Source organism: Oncorhynchus keta, chromosome 34, assembly GCF_023373465.1.
Source record: "Oncorhynchus keta strain PuntledgeMale-10-30-2019 chromosome 34, Oket_V2, whole genome shotgun sequence".
Classification (NCBI taxonomy): Eukaryota; Metazoa; Chordata; class Actinopteri; order Salmoniformes; family Salmonidae; genus Oncorhynchus; species Oncorhynchus keta.
The window spans coordinates 71,859,324-71,876,241 of record NC_068454.1 but is presented as its reverse complement, the minus strand read 5'-3'; the positions used below and the strand labels follow the sequence as shown (position 1 = coordinate 71,876,241).

The 16,918-nt window shown below is 39.7% G+C and overlaps 1 protein-coding gene across 2 annotated transcripts; it reads right to left on the bottom strand.

The window, feature by feature from the left end:
- Nucleotides 1-434: 434 nt before the first annotated feature.
- Nucleotides 435-14,220, bottom strand: LOC118367792 (phospholemman-like). Of its 2 annotated transcripts, none has more exons than XM_035751435.2 (8): nt 14,073-14,220; nt 5,464-5,515; nt 5,006-5,044; nt 4,752-4,778; nt 4,535-4,609; nt 4,378-4,414; nt 4,163-4,206; nt 435-1,315 (listed from the first exon to the last, which is right to left on the bottom strand). In XM_035751435.2, exons 2-8 carry the CDS (start codon nt 5,495-5,497, stop codon nt 1,296-1,298), a joined length of 276 nt encoding a protein of 91 aa, XP_035607328.1. In that variant the 5' UTR covers nt 5,498-5,515; nt 14,073-14,220; the 3' UTR covers nt 435-1,295. The 2 variants fall into 2 exon arrangements, with proteins under 2 accessions (XP_035607328.1, XP_035607332.1); XM_035751439.2 differs by having other exon boundaries at nt 5,006-5,041; nt 14,073-14,217.
- Between the last annotated feature and the right edge of the window lie 2,698 nt (nt 14,221-16,918).

The window sequence follows — 16,918 nt, the reverse complement described above, 5'->3', positions numbered from 1 at the left end:
TTGAATTTGCGACCTTTCAGTAACTAGTCCAACGATCTAACCACTAGGATACCTGCCGGCTGGAAAGAGCGGGTATTCCTAATGTTTTATAGTCAGTGTAGTTTTGATGAATGTATTAATGTTTTGAGAAGGCAACTACATTTAAAAAATGCATTTACTGTTATTCAAATGTCACAGAGTTTAGTATCTTGTGAAAAATACTGTTCCAAAAAATGCTTTTATGGGTTTGAGAAACACTGTACCAGAATTTTTGCAGTGTCTCATGCAATCCAGTAGATGGCGATGTATAAGTAGCTTTGAACCACTCAGGACATGGGCCTTACGTCAAAAAGAGAAAATTATTTGCAGTATTGACATTTGAGGAGCCTATCAGAGACTTATTTTATTTTTGAGATCCAGCATCTATTAGTGTAATGTAACATTGGACACAGTCATAAAAGGTAACTCTTTTAATTTGAATTACATACATAGACACCATCTATTTATTTGGCAAGAGACATCTCAATTTAGACGTGACTCATCAAAAGCCAATTGGGGAGAAAACCCTCTTCAGGGACTGTAATTGTTTGAGTGGTATCTAGCAAACTAAAATAACATGCATTTTGTTTTGGTGGCAAACACTCTCAAACAAGACTATATCATCCGCTTATTGAAATAATTTTAACATTCTGTATTATTAAAAAACATTGCATTTGTCATACAACATATTCTACTGCATAGACCAGTGCACTTTTCTACATTCAACTAAAAAGTTAATATAGGAATAATCAAGATAAAGGTGTGTGAATAGTTATTGACATTCTAATAGTTTATGGCTACCGGTACCTATTTTACAGTAAAGTATATGCATGAAAGATTATTAGGAGACAGTATGCGTTCTTCAACAGTCAAATCTACCACATCATTTCCACATATAGTTGGAGTCACTAAAGGTGAAAAACATCGCAATGAAATAATGAGTGAATGGACACACAGCATCTTTTGGTTATTTGTTTAAATACAAAGAACATGGGGGTGCTGCGTGTGCTTGCTGGTGGCGAGTTACAGTGTGAATATTGGGCGGAGCAGAAACAGGAGTAATGGGCGGAAGGGAGAACAGCAACACAGGTAAAAGCAGCACACCTCTGATCTCCAATGGCACAGTACCACCTCCCTCTGGGGAAGACAGTACCACTCTCTAAAAAACAACCTCCATCAGACAAAAAACAGGCCAACTCCACCCATCAATTTTTATCTCTTGATTGATGCAGAACCAGGAAGTCGATTTGACCTGCTGCCAGGTGGGCATTTGGTTCCTAGCACTCACTGGCCCGAGCTGTGGACAGAAAGAAAGATTACTTAATATCTGGAATCATTAAAAGGCATTCATTACCAAGCCATGTGAGATAACACAGATAACACAGCTCTCCGTTGGGCAGCCATAATGATCATGTCCTCCATGTCCCCAGATCACAGGCAAAACATGACAGCCATGGCTATAGTTCTGGACTGGACAAGAGTTTTTGGACAGATTGAAAGCTTTTTGATGATAAGCACAATTAATATTAGCAGCACAGATGCGCAGTGCAGTTCTGTTCAGCAGTGGGAAGGATGTGCCCCACCCAGCCTACATCAGCTGGTGAGCTACAGGGGAGCAAGCAATGAGTGTGGGCAGATAGGCAGACAAGCTCTGCTCCGGCTCCGCCTATACAAGTTATTCAATGAATTGTAATATTTGTAGCTAATTTTTTAAGAAAAGACCTGCAGTCAACTTGTGCAATACATTAGGAGATAAAGCAGATCGCCTTCTTCATTTCACCTGTCATATTATTTTACACTATGAAGCTTACCGTAGTCCACCAGAACGGTTGAGCCAGTCACATGTTTGTTTGTAAATAGCACAACGGGAGAAAGCGGGAGCAGGTGAGTCCAGCTGTGTATTTGGTTTAACTTGCTAGTTAGCTAAGTAACTGGCTGAATTAACAAGGAGACGGGGCATCATATAGTCCTAGCTTTCTACTGTGTTTGAGAAGTCAAAGTGCTTAGGATGAGTTATCTATACAGCTGTTACTGCTATCTTGATTTCCTCGCATGTGTTCTCCTCTCTGTTCTCGGCAGCCTCAGTCTGCTCCTCTGCCCTTTTCCCGAGCAGAGCAGGCAGACAGGCTGTTGCCCTAACGACTCTCAGACACACACAGTGTGTACACACTGCTCTAGAGCAAGCGGCAAAACTGAATTCATTTGCACAATTTCTCTCGTTGACATTTTCTTGTAAACTCACCAAAAAAGGACATTCGGTAGCTACTACCTATATAGGTATAACTTTATGAACTGGATTGCATGTCTTTGCAACTTTTTTATTTTTGCTTGCACTCATTAGCATATTTAGCATATCAGCCTCCATGGAAATTACTTTTACTCGTGAATTTTTTGTTGTTGTTGCCTTTTAATGGACCCTTGTTTACTAAGCCAGTAATACTGTAAATCCCGGGATGAGAGAAGGACGGTTTGACGATATGAAAATCTGGATACCGCTCAACCCTATAGGCATCTTTCTTGCTTCCCCATAGCTAGCCAGTCACCACGACTTCTAGTTAGCTACCCTTTGCCTGGTAAGAAACACAAGCTTCTTTACAAAATTAAAAACAATAGCAGAATTTAATTTAATAGTAAAACAACAGTCTAGCTAGGTTTTTGTATCCCTTGAGTATAGAAAAGTAGGCTGTCTTTGAATTTGTAGTCTCGCTCAACCCTCCCACTTTCCCCACTGCATTTCATAGCCAGGTTCTGTAACCAACGAAGCCAAATCTCCCTCTTTTCCTCAGAGAAATGGCTTGATTCTAGCCCTTATGATTCAAAAGATATGACCCATAATCCCAGAGCTACGTTTTTTTCTTTCTGTCATGCATTGATTGACAATCTGGTGTGCATTCAGCAGGATGGAATGGTCAGATAGATGGAATGGTCAGATAGAAATATGCTATGTAGAACAAACATGCTTCTGACATGTTGAATACGGAATAACGTCGACTGTATTCATGGAAGTTCTATCTGAAACGTCCGAGAACATTTTGCATCTCTCTCTCGCTACCTCTCTCTCTCGACCTCTCTCTCGCTGAGCTTGTATGTGTCTGTTTGTTTTGTATGTAATGTGTAATATCTATGTAGACTGAATTAGGAATTTACATGGCCAAATAATTATTATATATTCTTATATACAGTTTGGACACACCTACGCATTCAAGGGTTTTCCTTTATTTTTTACTATTTTCTACATTGTAGAATAATAATGAAGACATCAAAACTATGAAATAACACATATGGAATCATGTAGTAACCAAAAAAGTGTTAAACAAATCAAAATATATTTATATTTGAGATTCTTTAAAGTAGCCACACTTTGCCTTGGTGACAGCTTTGCACACTCTTGGCATTCTCTCACCCAGCTTCCAAAATGTTGACTGGTACTGTATGTTTGTAATTTTTCTGCTGTTGGGAAGAGAATAGGATGCTATGCAGAAAGATAGGACAAGCTTGTGCACATGGAAGTCAGTGATTTATGTTTAACATAGGTTAATGAGGCAATATAAATGTGATGTGATGAAAAGGCATTTAGACTCAAATTGGCCACTGTTTTCATAATTTTGACAATAACAAGACTAAATCCTTATTCAACTGACAAAATTGCGACTTAGTTATATTTTAGATAAAAGGACTAAGACTAGACTATATTTTAGCTAAAAAGACTAAGACTAGACTAAATCTAAAAAAAGAGCGCCAAAATTAACACTGAGACAGAGGTGGCATGGAGGGAGTTAGTGAGTCATGATGGAAAGAATCAGTCAGCCAGTGTTTGGGTCTCTGTGCCACCTGTGTGATAGCAGGACTGGCATTCAACACAGCCAATGCCTGCTGACAGTGTTATCTATGCCAAGGCCTGGCAATAGGCAACTAACACTGAAACAGATGGAGAGCGTAATAACAAGATAACGCCCAAACCCACCCGTTGCTCCAACATGGCAGCAGATTTCTAATTATTTTTGTAATGATCACTCAAACATGCCAGTCAGTTATATATGTTAATTATATTCCTAGCAAAGACAATGCATCCAGGTGGCTAGGAATCATCCAGTGTACAGTGTGGGCCAATCAGAGAGGAGGTTGAGAGGTCAGGGGAACAGACCTTGGTCATTGAGTGGCTGGGCAGCGTTGCTTCCTGACCTCCTCCTGCAGAGAGAGAACCAGCGTGTCAACTCACACTACATTCCATTATACATTACGACACCTAGCTACATAACACACACACACATACACCTACCTGAAACGTACAGTTTCACACAAAGAGTGTGCCCTGATCTGGACTGAACTGAGCATGCACTGATATGATAGATCATTTACCTTTTGTCCTGGTTGAACTTGCATCTGCAGTGTCCGCCTGTTATAAGAAGAAATGGTCACAAGTCAATCTGTGTCCTATGTTAATGTGAGCATGTGTAAATACATGCTATGACTGTGTCATCATGTGTGTGTATGTGTTTATGTGATGGAGTCTTACTGAAGAGGATGGTGATGCCGATCAGACACAGAACTGCTGCCAGGATCAACCCCCCAACACGTAGCCTGTGATAATCTGAACAGAGAGAGAGAGAGAGAGAGCAGGAGAGAGAAGAATGGGAGAGAGAGAGTGAAAGGAAAAAAGCATTCATCATACACAGTAAGCCAGGAATGTTGAAAGTTGTTGAGTGTTCTGAAAGATGTATCTCTCTGCTCACCAAAGGTAAATGGATCCTCCTCCTCCACTGTAGGGACAAAAATATGACAACGGTCAGTTTATACAGCATCTAGACACCTTTGAAAATAATACAAACAACTGGAACGCACCCAACCTCAAATGGGCAAATAGCGAATGGCCTACTTTAATTTGTGAATAAATGATTTATCTGGAGACCATATTATTGCATGTCAAAAGATTTAGAGTAATAAAACTATGGAACGCTATTATGATAAACAATTGTCAGTTACATACTTTCTTTCTGCTCCTCTGCGAACACAAGGGACGCAACTGCTAACAGAAGAGACACAATGGTAAGCACACAGCATAATGCATTGACAACATGGCATCCCAACAATGTCCCAAACAAGTCAGCTTTCCATCCCTGTGACAAGTGCACTCTCTAGTGGTCTCTCAACTGCTTTCACCTTGAATAGCACTGGAGAAGGTCAATGAATCTATCCTTTCTCTATTTAGTTCTAGATTGGTATACTATTCATATCCATAACCATATGTATTTCATAAAATTACAAAAACATATTCTCTCTCTCACTCAAAACATACAGTAGTATCTACTGTGCTGAATACTGAGCCAGAGTTGTGAGTGAAGACTGGGCAAAACAAGATGAACAGAGATGGTAGCTTTGAGGAAACCTAAGCAGGAAGTGGCATTAATAGCTGTGTATGATTGGTCTTTAAGACCTGCCACTCACATGTCAATAAAAGCAAAGCAGAGATATTCGCCATCTTCAAACTCTCTTTCACCTGGGGAAGACAGAACATAAACAATTGCATTATAATATGATCATATTATAATATTAGACTGACTTTATATGATAAAGTAGCTGAGCATTATGACTGCAGTGCACCCTAGCAAACTGGCACTCATCCTCCCTGCCCTTTTCACACCCACATAAGCAAGAGCTCTGCTACACAAAATGAAAAAAAATGTACTCGCTTGATTGTCTGATCAAGGCTCCACTTGTTAGAATTAAATTACCCTTGTCCCACTACCTATTTGATTTGATTAGACCTTTTCAAACCTGGGAAGCTAATGGCAGCTCAAATAGTGCCCAAAACTGGCTCACACCAGTTCCAATGTCAACAGAGACCTGACACAAAGTTTAGCTTTCCCTGGAGTCCCATATCTGATTTTGGATTTGTACGAAATGGCTTCTGAGCAGCATAACCCATGTGATCTTGAATGTTGTCCAGAGTGCTTTGCTTCATCTCATGCCAAACCTTCAAACCCAATTATGTTTCATCTTTTCCTTGTTCAATATATATTTTGGGATATAATGTCTTTATAATCATATAACTGTCAAATGTCATAAAGGAGTAGAAAATCCACAAGGGAAAAAATGCTGGATCATTGAGCATGGCTCCAGCGGCATAACATAAAGTAACTAGACCCCAGTGATTTTCCATCACACCTTATGGATAAAAGACAAAGAGAGGAAATCACCTCACCAATCAGCAACCACACACTAGCAACAACCCAGCAGAGCAGAGCTCCAGGGGTTTGGCCTTCTTCGATCATACTCTGCCTAACATGATGGTTCTGGAAGGGCTGGATACTGATTTGGACAGGAATGGAGTCTCGAGGAGATTTGGTAGCTAAATCCCTTATGTCACAACTGTCTCACGCTCCCCTTTGGTTTCTGCTCATGATAAGGCTACATTTATTTTCCGTCATGTGTTGTACGCCACCAGCCACATACTGGACAAGCACCAGATACAATCTTCAAGGATTCAGACTCCCATTACTCTTCTCACTATATCCTATCCAGGTTCCAGGGTTTAAGAGGGTACACTACACTACTAGACCATGTGTGTTGTGGTTTTTCACTATGAGCTAAAAGGGGTTTAAGAGTGTAATAGGTCTACACTTTGCCATTGCATAGTGAGTAGTAAATGTTACATTATGTGAGTACCATAAATTACTATGTTTTTGGTCACTTGGTATTTTCCTGCCTTGGTACTATAATGAAAAAACGACCATGGTACTACTTTTTTCATTGTATTACCATGGCACATTTTAGTAAGGGCAGCTCCTATAACAAAATTACAGCTCTGATAACAACACTACAGCTCCTATAACAACACTACCTATTCTATAACAACACTACAGCTTCTATAACAACACTACAGCTCCTATAACAACACTACCTATTCTATAACAACACTACAGCTTCTATAACAACACTACAGCTCCTATAACAACACTACCTATTCTATAACAACACTACAGCTCCTATAACAAAACTACAGCTCCGATAACAACACTACAGCTTCTATAACAACACTACAGCTCCTATAACAACACTACAGCTCCTATAACAACACTACAGCTCCTATAACAAAATTACAGCTCCGATAACAACACTACAGCTTCTATAACAACACTACAGCTCCTATAACAACACTACAGCTCCTATAACAAAACTACAGCTCCGATAACAACACTACAGCTTCTATAACAACACTACAGCTCCCATAACAACACTACAGCTCCTATAACAAAACTACAGCTCCGATAACAACACTACAGCTCCTATAACAAAATTACAGCTCCGATAACAACACTACAGCTCCTATAACAAAATTACAGCTCCTATAACAACACTACCTATTCTATAACAACACTACAGCTTCTATAACAACACTACAGCTCCTATAACAACACTACCTATTCTATAACAACACTACAGCTTCTATAACAACACTACAGCTCCTATAACAACACTACCTATTCTATAACAACACTACAGCTCCTATAACAAAACTACAGCTCCGATAACAACACTACAGCTTCTATAACAACACTACAGCTCCTATAACAACACTACCTATTCTATAACAACACTACAGCTCCTATAACAAAACTACAGCTCCGATAACAACACTACAGCTCCTATAACAAAACTACAGCTCCGATAACAACACTACAGCTCCTATAACAAAATTACAGCTCCGATAACAACACTACAGCTCCTATAACAAAATTACAGCTCCGATAACAACACTACAGCTCTTATAACAACACTACAGCTCTAATAACAACACTACCTATTGTCACGCCCTGGTCGAAGTATTTTGTGTTTATCTTTATGTATTGGGTCAGGCCAGGGTGTGGCATGGGTTTTTGTATGTAGGTGTGTATATATTGGGATTGTAGCTAGTGGGGTGATCTAGCAAAGTCTATGGCTGTCTGGAGTGGTTCTCAATCAGAGGCAGGTGTTTATCGTTGTCTCTGATTGGGAACCATATTTAGGCAGCCATATTCTTTGAGTTTGTCGTGGGTGATTGTCCTTAGTGTCTTTGTTCCTGTCGCTGTGTTAGTTCACACAAGTATAGGCTGTTTCGGTTTTCGTTTTGTTATTTACGTTCTTTGTTTTGTAGTGTTTGTGTTTATTCGTGTTTACGTTGTTTATTAAACATGGAACGCAATCTACATGCTGCAGTTTGGTCCGACTCTCCTTCATCACACCAAGAGAACCGTTACACCTATTCTATAACAACACTACAGCTTTTATAACAACACTACAGCTTTTATAACAACACTACAGATCCTATAACACTACAGATCCTATAACAACACTACAGCTCCTATAACAACACTACAGCTTTTATAACAGTACAGCTTTTATAACAACACTACAGCTCCTATAACAACACTACAGCTTTTATAACAACACTACAGCTTTTATAACAACACTACAGCTTTTATAACAACACTACAGCTTTTATAACAACACTACAGATCCTATAACAACACTACAGCTTCTACAACAACACTACAGCTCCTATAACAACACTACAGCTTCTACATCAACACTACAGCTCCTATAACAACACTACAGCTCCTATAACAACACTACAGCTCCTATAACAACACTACAGCTCCTATGACAACACTACAGCTCCTATAACAACACTACAGCTTCTACAACAACACTACAGCTTCTACAACAACACTACAGCTCCTATAACAACACTACAGCTTCTACATCAACACTACAGCTCCTATAACAACACTACAGCTCCTATGACAACACTACAGATCCTATAACAACACTACAGCTCCTAAAACAACACTACAGCTCCTAAAACAACACTACAGCTTCTACAACAACACTACAGATCCTATAACAACACCACAAATTCTACAACAACACTACAGCTCCCATAACAACACCACAGATTTGACAACAACACACAGTTAAAACAGAGAGCCTCCCTCCAACTTATAGCAGTGTATGGCGACTCATACTATTTGGCATTTGGCAGCGACCAGGAAAAAAAAAACCTCCCTGGTTTATTTTCGAGCGCATCCTCCCTCTACCCAGCAATGTTGGTGAAGGAGAGGGAACGCAACAAGCGGGAAGCCCTCCAAAAATCGTCCGTGGATGGTTTATGATCCAATTCAGGGAGAGAGAGTTAGACTCTCCCGGGGTTCTTTCTTTCCGCTTATTCAAGTTGGGAATCATATCGCAGAGTAAATGTTAGCAAAAGGTGGAGGTGTGGCCGATCTTGTGACATTCATGTATCAATGTTTAGGGTTGTTGGTTGTCTGTTCAAGACAGTGCTAGGCAGCGCTGCGGATCGTGCTTAGCCATCCCCTCAATTCCCCACCAGGCAGATTCACCCTGGAGACCAGGCCTGGTCATAATGGGATTAGTGTTCTAACATGGGTCACGCTGGCCTCCCTGCCACTGAATGCCTGAAGCAAAGGAAGAATCGGCCGTTTGTGTGGTAACAGTACGACTCGGTTCACCCCTCTCTTCGCCTTGCACTGCCCTCCTCCGCGCCTACTCATTCATTTATTAATTCACTTAATACTTTTTTCATAATTTCCACCTTTATGATCAGATCCTACATTTTATCCAACTTCACTCACTAACCTGCTCATTCACAATAGGGTATTGGCTAAACTTACGATGAGTACACACCCACACCAGTACCATTCACATCTGTGTTTACTCCCTTATTCACATCCACTCCCTTTCTCTTTTCCTAACTCCCTGTCATTCCATCAGCCATCTCAGTCAGTCACGACTCACCCATTCCTCTACAGCGGGTCCAGATCCCTCCATCTGCAGTATCATTAAAGAATCCCAGGAGATATATTCCAGAATGCTGGCCAGTCTGTCACATTGGTACAGTGCAGAACCCTGAATTCACAATTATTTCGGAGGAAGCCCAGAAGCCTAAAAGGTTGGATCTGAGGGCTTCAAAGAGCCTGTGGTCATTTTTCTTCAAAGGGATAAAAGGAGTTAATGATGCAGCTACTCATAGGCTCCTGGCCATGCCTGAAAATATGAGGTAAACATATTACCATGTTGTAGTTTTCACTGTAATGGTAGATCACTGGAAGCCTTAGAATGAGATTCTCCCAATTGTAATGTGTGGTTTAATAACAAATTATTCAGAAGGTCATCCTAGGACTAACTACATGTATTAGGAGTAAGAATAATCACATAAGGGGGAAATTACTTGTGTGAAGTTACTTGTAAAGGTACTTGTGAAATTTATCAAATCTAGAATGGTTTGGTTTTCTTAGTGTTTGTGAAGTCTCTTCTATTACTCTGTTCTCCCTCTATTCACTCTGCCTACCAACATGAGGAGGACTGGAGATCAAGTATCTGCGGCCCCAACTACAGAGAGGCAGAGAGACATAATGCCAGTTGGGTAAAGGTTTGAGTAACAGCAGTGTCCACTACCATATGACTAATCTAAGAGTTCCATGAGGCCTCGGAACAGGTAAGTGTGTATTTCCATATCTCCCGAGTGGTGCAGCGGTCTACAGTCACTGCATCTCATTGCTAGAGGCATCATTACAGACCCTGGTTCGATTCCAGGCTATATCACAACCGGCAGTGATTGGGAGTCCCATAGGGTGGCGCACAATTGGCCCAGCGTCGTCTGGTGTAGGGTTTGGCCGGGGTAGGCTGTCATTTTAAATAAGAATTTGTTGTTAACTGACTTGCCTAGTAAAAATAATAATATTGCCTGCTAACATTAATTTCTTTTAACTAGGGAAATTGTGTCACTTCTCTTGCGTTCTGTGCAAGCAGAGTCAGGGTATATGCAGCAGTTTGGGTTGGCTGGCTCGTTGCGAACTGTGTGAAGACCATTTCTTCCTAACAAAGACAGCCAACTTCGCCTAATGTGGGATTATTTAACAAAAGCACATTTGCGAAAAAAGCACAATCGTTGCACGAATGTACCTAACCATAAACATCAATGCCTTTCTTAAAATCAATACACAGAAGTATATATTTTTTTAAACCTGCATATTTAGTTCAAATAAATTCATGTTAGCAGGCAATATTAAACTAGGGAAATTGTGTCACTTCTCTTGCATTCATTGCAGGGTATATGCAACAGTTTGGGCCGCTTGGCTCTTGCGAACTAATTTGCCAGAATTTTACGTAATTATGACATAACATTGAAGGTTGTGCAATGTAACATCAATATTTAGACTTATGGATGCCACCCGTTAGATAAAATACGGAACAGTTCCGTACTTCACTGAAAGAATAAACGTTTTGTTTTCGAATTGATAGTTTCCGGATTTTACCATATTAATGACCTAAGACTTGTATTTCTGTGTGTTACTATATTATAATTAAGTGTATGATTTGATAGAGCAGTCTTACTCAGCGGTGGTAGGCAGCAGCAGGCTCGTAAGCATTCATTCCAACAGAACTTTACTGCGTTTGCCAGCAGCTCTTCGCAATTCTTCAAGCATTGCGCTGTTTATGACTTCAAGCCGATCAACTCCCGAGATTTGGCTGGCAATACTAAAGTACCTATTAGAAGGTATATGAAATACAAATGGTATAGAGAGAAACAGTCCTATAATAACTACAACCTAAAACTTCTTACTTGGGAATATTGAAGACTCATGTTAATTATTTATTATTTGTTATTTATTTGAGACTAAATTGATTTTATCGATGTATTATATTAAGTTAAAATAAAAGTGTTAATTGTTCATTCAGTATTGTTGTAATTGTCATTATTACAAATATATATATATAACAATGGGCCGATTAATCGGTATCGGCTTTTGTTGGGCCTCCAATAATCGGTATCGGCGTTGAAAAATCATAATCGGCCTACCTCTAATTGAAGCCACTTCCTTGTTGCTAGTGTTTGATGAAGGAGTAGCTGCTGGAGCAAAGCAGGGCAATGTGTTCCTCTGGCTGCTCAATGGAGAGGGGGAACGTGGCATACTATAACCATGACTCATCCCTCCTACCCACAGCCACAAAGTTAGCAATAGCAGCAACAGCAGCTTCACTGTTTAAAGTAGTCATACGGCCCTCTCTTCAAGGGAAAGACTTTGGTGTTGCTTTGCTGTCATTCTGAGGCAGGGAGGCCTTGAAATAAGCTATTCATATATCTGAAGTAAAGAGTGATGTTGTTGCTATGGTGAATGTGTGATGAACCCTAATTATCTGAATCTGAGTCAAATGAGCCTTAAACTGAGGAAATATAGAACCATGGCTTGCCTATCTTCTCTTGTGATTTGTAATGTCTCACAGAATAAATGAGAGGCAAACTCTGTAATCACACTGAATCTCTGAAGGGCCTCACTTTTGAACGCTGCTCGTCAGTATTTAAGGTCTAGACAAACATTGTATATGATTAGAGCCGGCAGGCAGTAGGCGACTCACTGAAGGCGGTAGAATACGTTTAGCCTTTGAGTGTGCGATAAGATGTATATGTCAGTTATATGTCCATCTGTCAGTATCAATCACCTTAGCAACAGCACTGTGCTGGAGAAACCACAGTGAATAAAGATCAGTCCAGGATAACAGCTCTATCAGGCTTATCAGTTAGGCTGTTTGCACTGTACCAGAACCCCAGACCCATAAGCATAGCTTACAGGAGACTTGGGACATGTAGTTTTTGTATCAGACTTGAAATAGAACAGCAATTTCATAATGACATGTCTGTCTACTGATCAATCATCCATACCATTTCAAAATGTCTATTAGCCTACCCATGTCACACTAGTGAGCAGAACATAACTGAGCCATGCTGTACTGTGTTGGCCTGGTTACGCATCACCATAGTTGCAGGAGCCATGCTGAAAAGGACAATGTGAAAATAAAATATCCAAGCCTGCAAGCCTACGGTTTGGGTTAGCACAATAGCGTGTGAAGGGTACCACCAAGATGTTGAATAGAAATGGTAATTCAAATGTAATTCCCCACACACCACTGCATGTGCACTGATGCATTTTCCATTACAGAAGGCCAGCACACCAACTAGTCTACCAGTCCCAAACATATTATCTTGCAACATTAATTTAACAAAATACTAAATATTCTGATTTAGTAAAAAAAAAAAATCAATAGGCTAATGGGAGAGGATATGTAAAGCTATTATCCCATCATTAGGCCTGACCACCCCTCCAGCCATCAAAGCACAGCTGGACCACAGCTGGATGATGAGCACAACAGACATTAACAATCTGGCTCTAGAAAAATGTATTGAATACAATAAAGGAAGGACCACATGTTATGTTGTTTTCCATGAGCGTAATGCCAGATAAAATACTGAATCTCAGCGGATTTAACTGGGTCCTCCCTCTTGTATAAGACTGCCTGGACACCAGCGCTAAACAGAATAGAAAGGGGAAGAAAAGTTGCCGATGGCCGAAAAGTTGCTTTAGGCCTATAGGTTACGGACTTTTTGTTTGGATATTACAAACAACATACAGAACACTGTTATAGAACAGCGTGAGTAACGAACTGAATTCATAAAAGCAGGTTTTTACAAATACGTCTGCGTGACGAAGAAACAGTATTTATAATACTTGGACATGGCTCTGGCTCATATGCGCACGTTCTGTCTGTCTCGCATAGGCCTATACTATAGGCTACAAACTGAAAGCACATTACATGCAAGTTCGATATTTGTTCTATAAACACAATTAATAGCCTAATAAAGATGGTACACTTTGGAGTATTTTAGTTAGGCTACTCAACGTTTTCCCAAATCTGAGAAACTCTTGTCAGGAAATATAATAATATGACTATAAAGAAAAGCATATGCCTATAAAGGAATTAAAGTTATTTTAAGGTCTTACTAGAGATAGGCTACTACTACTGGAAAATAGAGTGATAAGTTTGTCTTGGTTAAAGATGCGAAAAAAAAACATTTTAGAAATTACTTAGACAAGATTAGCCTATTGTTTTCTTTAAGGATGATGTAATGAATATAATAAATAACGGTTAACATACTTTTGATGAAACTACAGCTGAGCATTCACTCGAACTCTAATTGTTAGAAAATGAAAACTTACCTCCAACACGCGTTAAACCCAAATGGAGATGTGTGTAGGGGGAAAAACAGGAAATGTCGGGCATGGAGCGACACACAATAGACGAACGTACTCTTAAATCAGACAGACGCCAACACCCTTTTTTCACTGAGGCTCAACAGGTTTGCTCAGCTTGAAAATAGGCTGAGTTTAAATTGAAGTTGCATGCGTTGGATAGGAGGAGGATTTTATTCTTTGTTTGTCATTGGTTGCTTTCAATGACCTGTTGTTGATATACCAAATCATTAGCCTATGTAAAAACGGTGATATGGCAGATACCAAATCGAACATTATCACATCAATATATTCAAAATAGTTGTGTACAGTACCTGCTTTGGTTACATATTGTATCGTGAGAGCATGCACAGTGCACATCTCTGAACACAAACAGTTGAACATGTTGTTTATTTCTAACAATGGTGTTCCGTGGTATTTATTTGGCTTTTCATTAATAAGAATTTAAACAAACAATTGAAGGCTAATCGTTTTAGCTCAATACAACTCTGTTTGACCATAATGCCTAGAGCCTATAGCTAAATGAAATGTATTTCAGTTGTTCATTCATACATCTCACTACCACCGTAAAACACCTTAAAATAAACCCATTTCTTTTAGCCAATAAAGAAACAAAACAGTAAATAGATGCATTGTGGTCCACCCTCCATCCACTCTCACATCCATTCAGGTGTCATTACATTGTCATGGCCAGAACCCTGCCCCATTCCCACCCCCGGATATTCATCATTAGAACAACAGCAACCAGTTAGTCAGATTCCATCTGAGATGCTTAGAGTTCACTTGTGTCATCTTCAGATTTTCTTGAGTTGTTGGAGAAAGAAAATAAAAAATGGAGATTGGAACAAGATACATTTTTTACACACACAGTACAACAGTACAATGTGACAATCATATGAAAGGAAATTTCTGATACAGTATAAATTAGTTGTGAAGCGTCTATGTAGGCCTAGTATAAACATATGGATAGAACATAGGCTCTTACTTGTTCTTTCTAGTGCATTTGGGATCTGAAGAGAGAATAATGAGATGTTACTACAAACACTGTTAGAGTCTGGGTTTATCCTCTTGAGTTACATTCATAATGTAAGAACGTATTAGTAATTGGACTATGTGTACTTACTAAGTAGGACGAACAATCCACCTGCTACAAGCAAGCCTGCAATGATCAGGCCTCCAATTCGTAGTCTCTCATAGTCTGGGAAAGTCAACATTCAACAGCTCAGGGTCACACAGGTACAATGATTCATCCAATGACAGAAGCATATTTCTGATGTCATTTCATATCCAATAAGAATATGGTCACTATGTTCATTTTGTTTGGTGGTGGTGATTTATCAGTTCCATTTGAACGAGAGTAGAGGAATGAGCTACTTACTGTAAACAAATGGATCTGCAGAGGGGGGGGGAGGGGAGAACAGATAATGAACCTCAAGCAAATAAAACACATGTTGCTCTGACTGTCTGCACAGTGTGTGACTGGTTTACGTGGCAGTGATCAAATCTGCTGAAAATAGTTAGTTCTCATTCACAGTCACATAAAAATAAAACCTCATGAAAAACAGAGTCTAACAAAGGGCAAGTTTTGACCAACCCGCCAGACAACTGGAGACAACACTAAATCACATTTGTCTTACTTGCTTCAATTTCCACGAAGAATGCACAGAGAACTAGGAGAGAAAAAGAATAAACATTTTTTAAACATTTGGCATTTGGTGGATGGATCTAAGTTTATATGTAGTTTTGATCATGTTAAGGGTCAGGGTCAACCGTCATTTCTTGGAAGGACACAAAAGGTCAATGTCAAGTGCATTAAAACAATCCTTCTAAGGCTAAGCAGAACTTGTCTGTTGTTTCACTGATTTGTAGTGCCTACTGTAGCTTTCCATACTAATGTCCATAAAATCTTTAATAATATTTATTTATTTTGAAGAATTCATCTGTTGCATTACCCCATACATTTTTATCATGAAAATGTCTGATTTACCTGCCAGCATAACCAGAACTGAGAATTGGCTCATCTTGCTTGGGGGCAAAAGGAGAAAGGCATCTGTTATAACAGCATAACATCTCACAAGTTTAGGTCCAAGAGGCTTCTAAACAGCTTCTACCCACAGGCCTGAAGACTAATCAAATGGCTACCCAAACTATTTGCATTGCCCCCTTGTTTTACACTGCTGTTCCTCTCTGTTATTATTGGGCCAATAGTCACTTTAATAAAACAGTTTCTTGAAACTGCATTGTTGGTTAGGGACTTGTAAGTAAGCATTTCACTGCTGTATTCGGCTCATTTGACAAATAATATTTGATTTGATTTGACATACCAGTAACAGTTGTGGCCATTCCTAGAATTTAACACCATTTTGAATGAACCCTTGTTATTCCTAGCTGAAGAGGGATTATACTGTTTAATTATACTCGTATGATCAATAATGAACTAATATCATTAAAACCATTGTGTCTATGTTGCCCTCCTGCACAGTCCCATCCTTGTTCCCAAACACAGTGAGGATGAAGGGGTAAAATGTCCTTGTGGTGCGAGACAGACACCGAGATGCAGCAGGAGGGCATTGTGGGTGTTTGGAGAGAAAACAGCAGAGGGAGGAAATGTGGGGCGGACGCCACAGGCCTCAGGACACCCTTGGCCCGACCTTGGTCACTCACTGGAGTTTACACTGCAATGTTTTGGAAATATAGAAATACGACACCCATCTCCTTCATTCTGGTAAAAACTAGTTTGTTTAACAATGGACAATTCCACCATTTGAAGACCGAGTCAAATGTAGTAATCCAACTTCTCCTACCAGAGTTTT

What these genes read in the sequence shown, in the direction of transcription:
- LOC118367792 (XM_035751435.2), bottom strand. Translation starts at nt 5,497, where the DNA reads ATGGCGAATATCTCTGCTTTGCTTTTATTGACAT. An exon ending in TGCTTTGCTTTTATTGACAT is followed by an intron (nt 5,045 to 5,463) that starts GTGAGTGGCAGG and finishes CTCTTCTGTTAG; the next exon opens with CAGTTGCGTCCCTTGTGTTC. An exon ending in CCAGCCACTCAATGACCAAG is followed by an intron (nt 1,316 to 4,162) that starts GTCTGTTCCCCT and finishes TTCTGTCCACAG; the next exon opens with CTCGGGCCAGTGAGTGCTAG.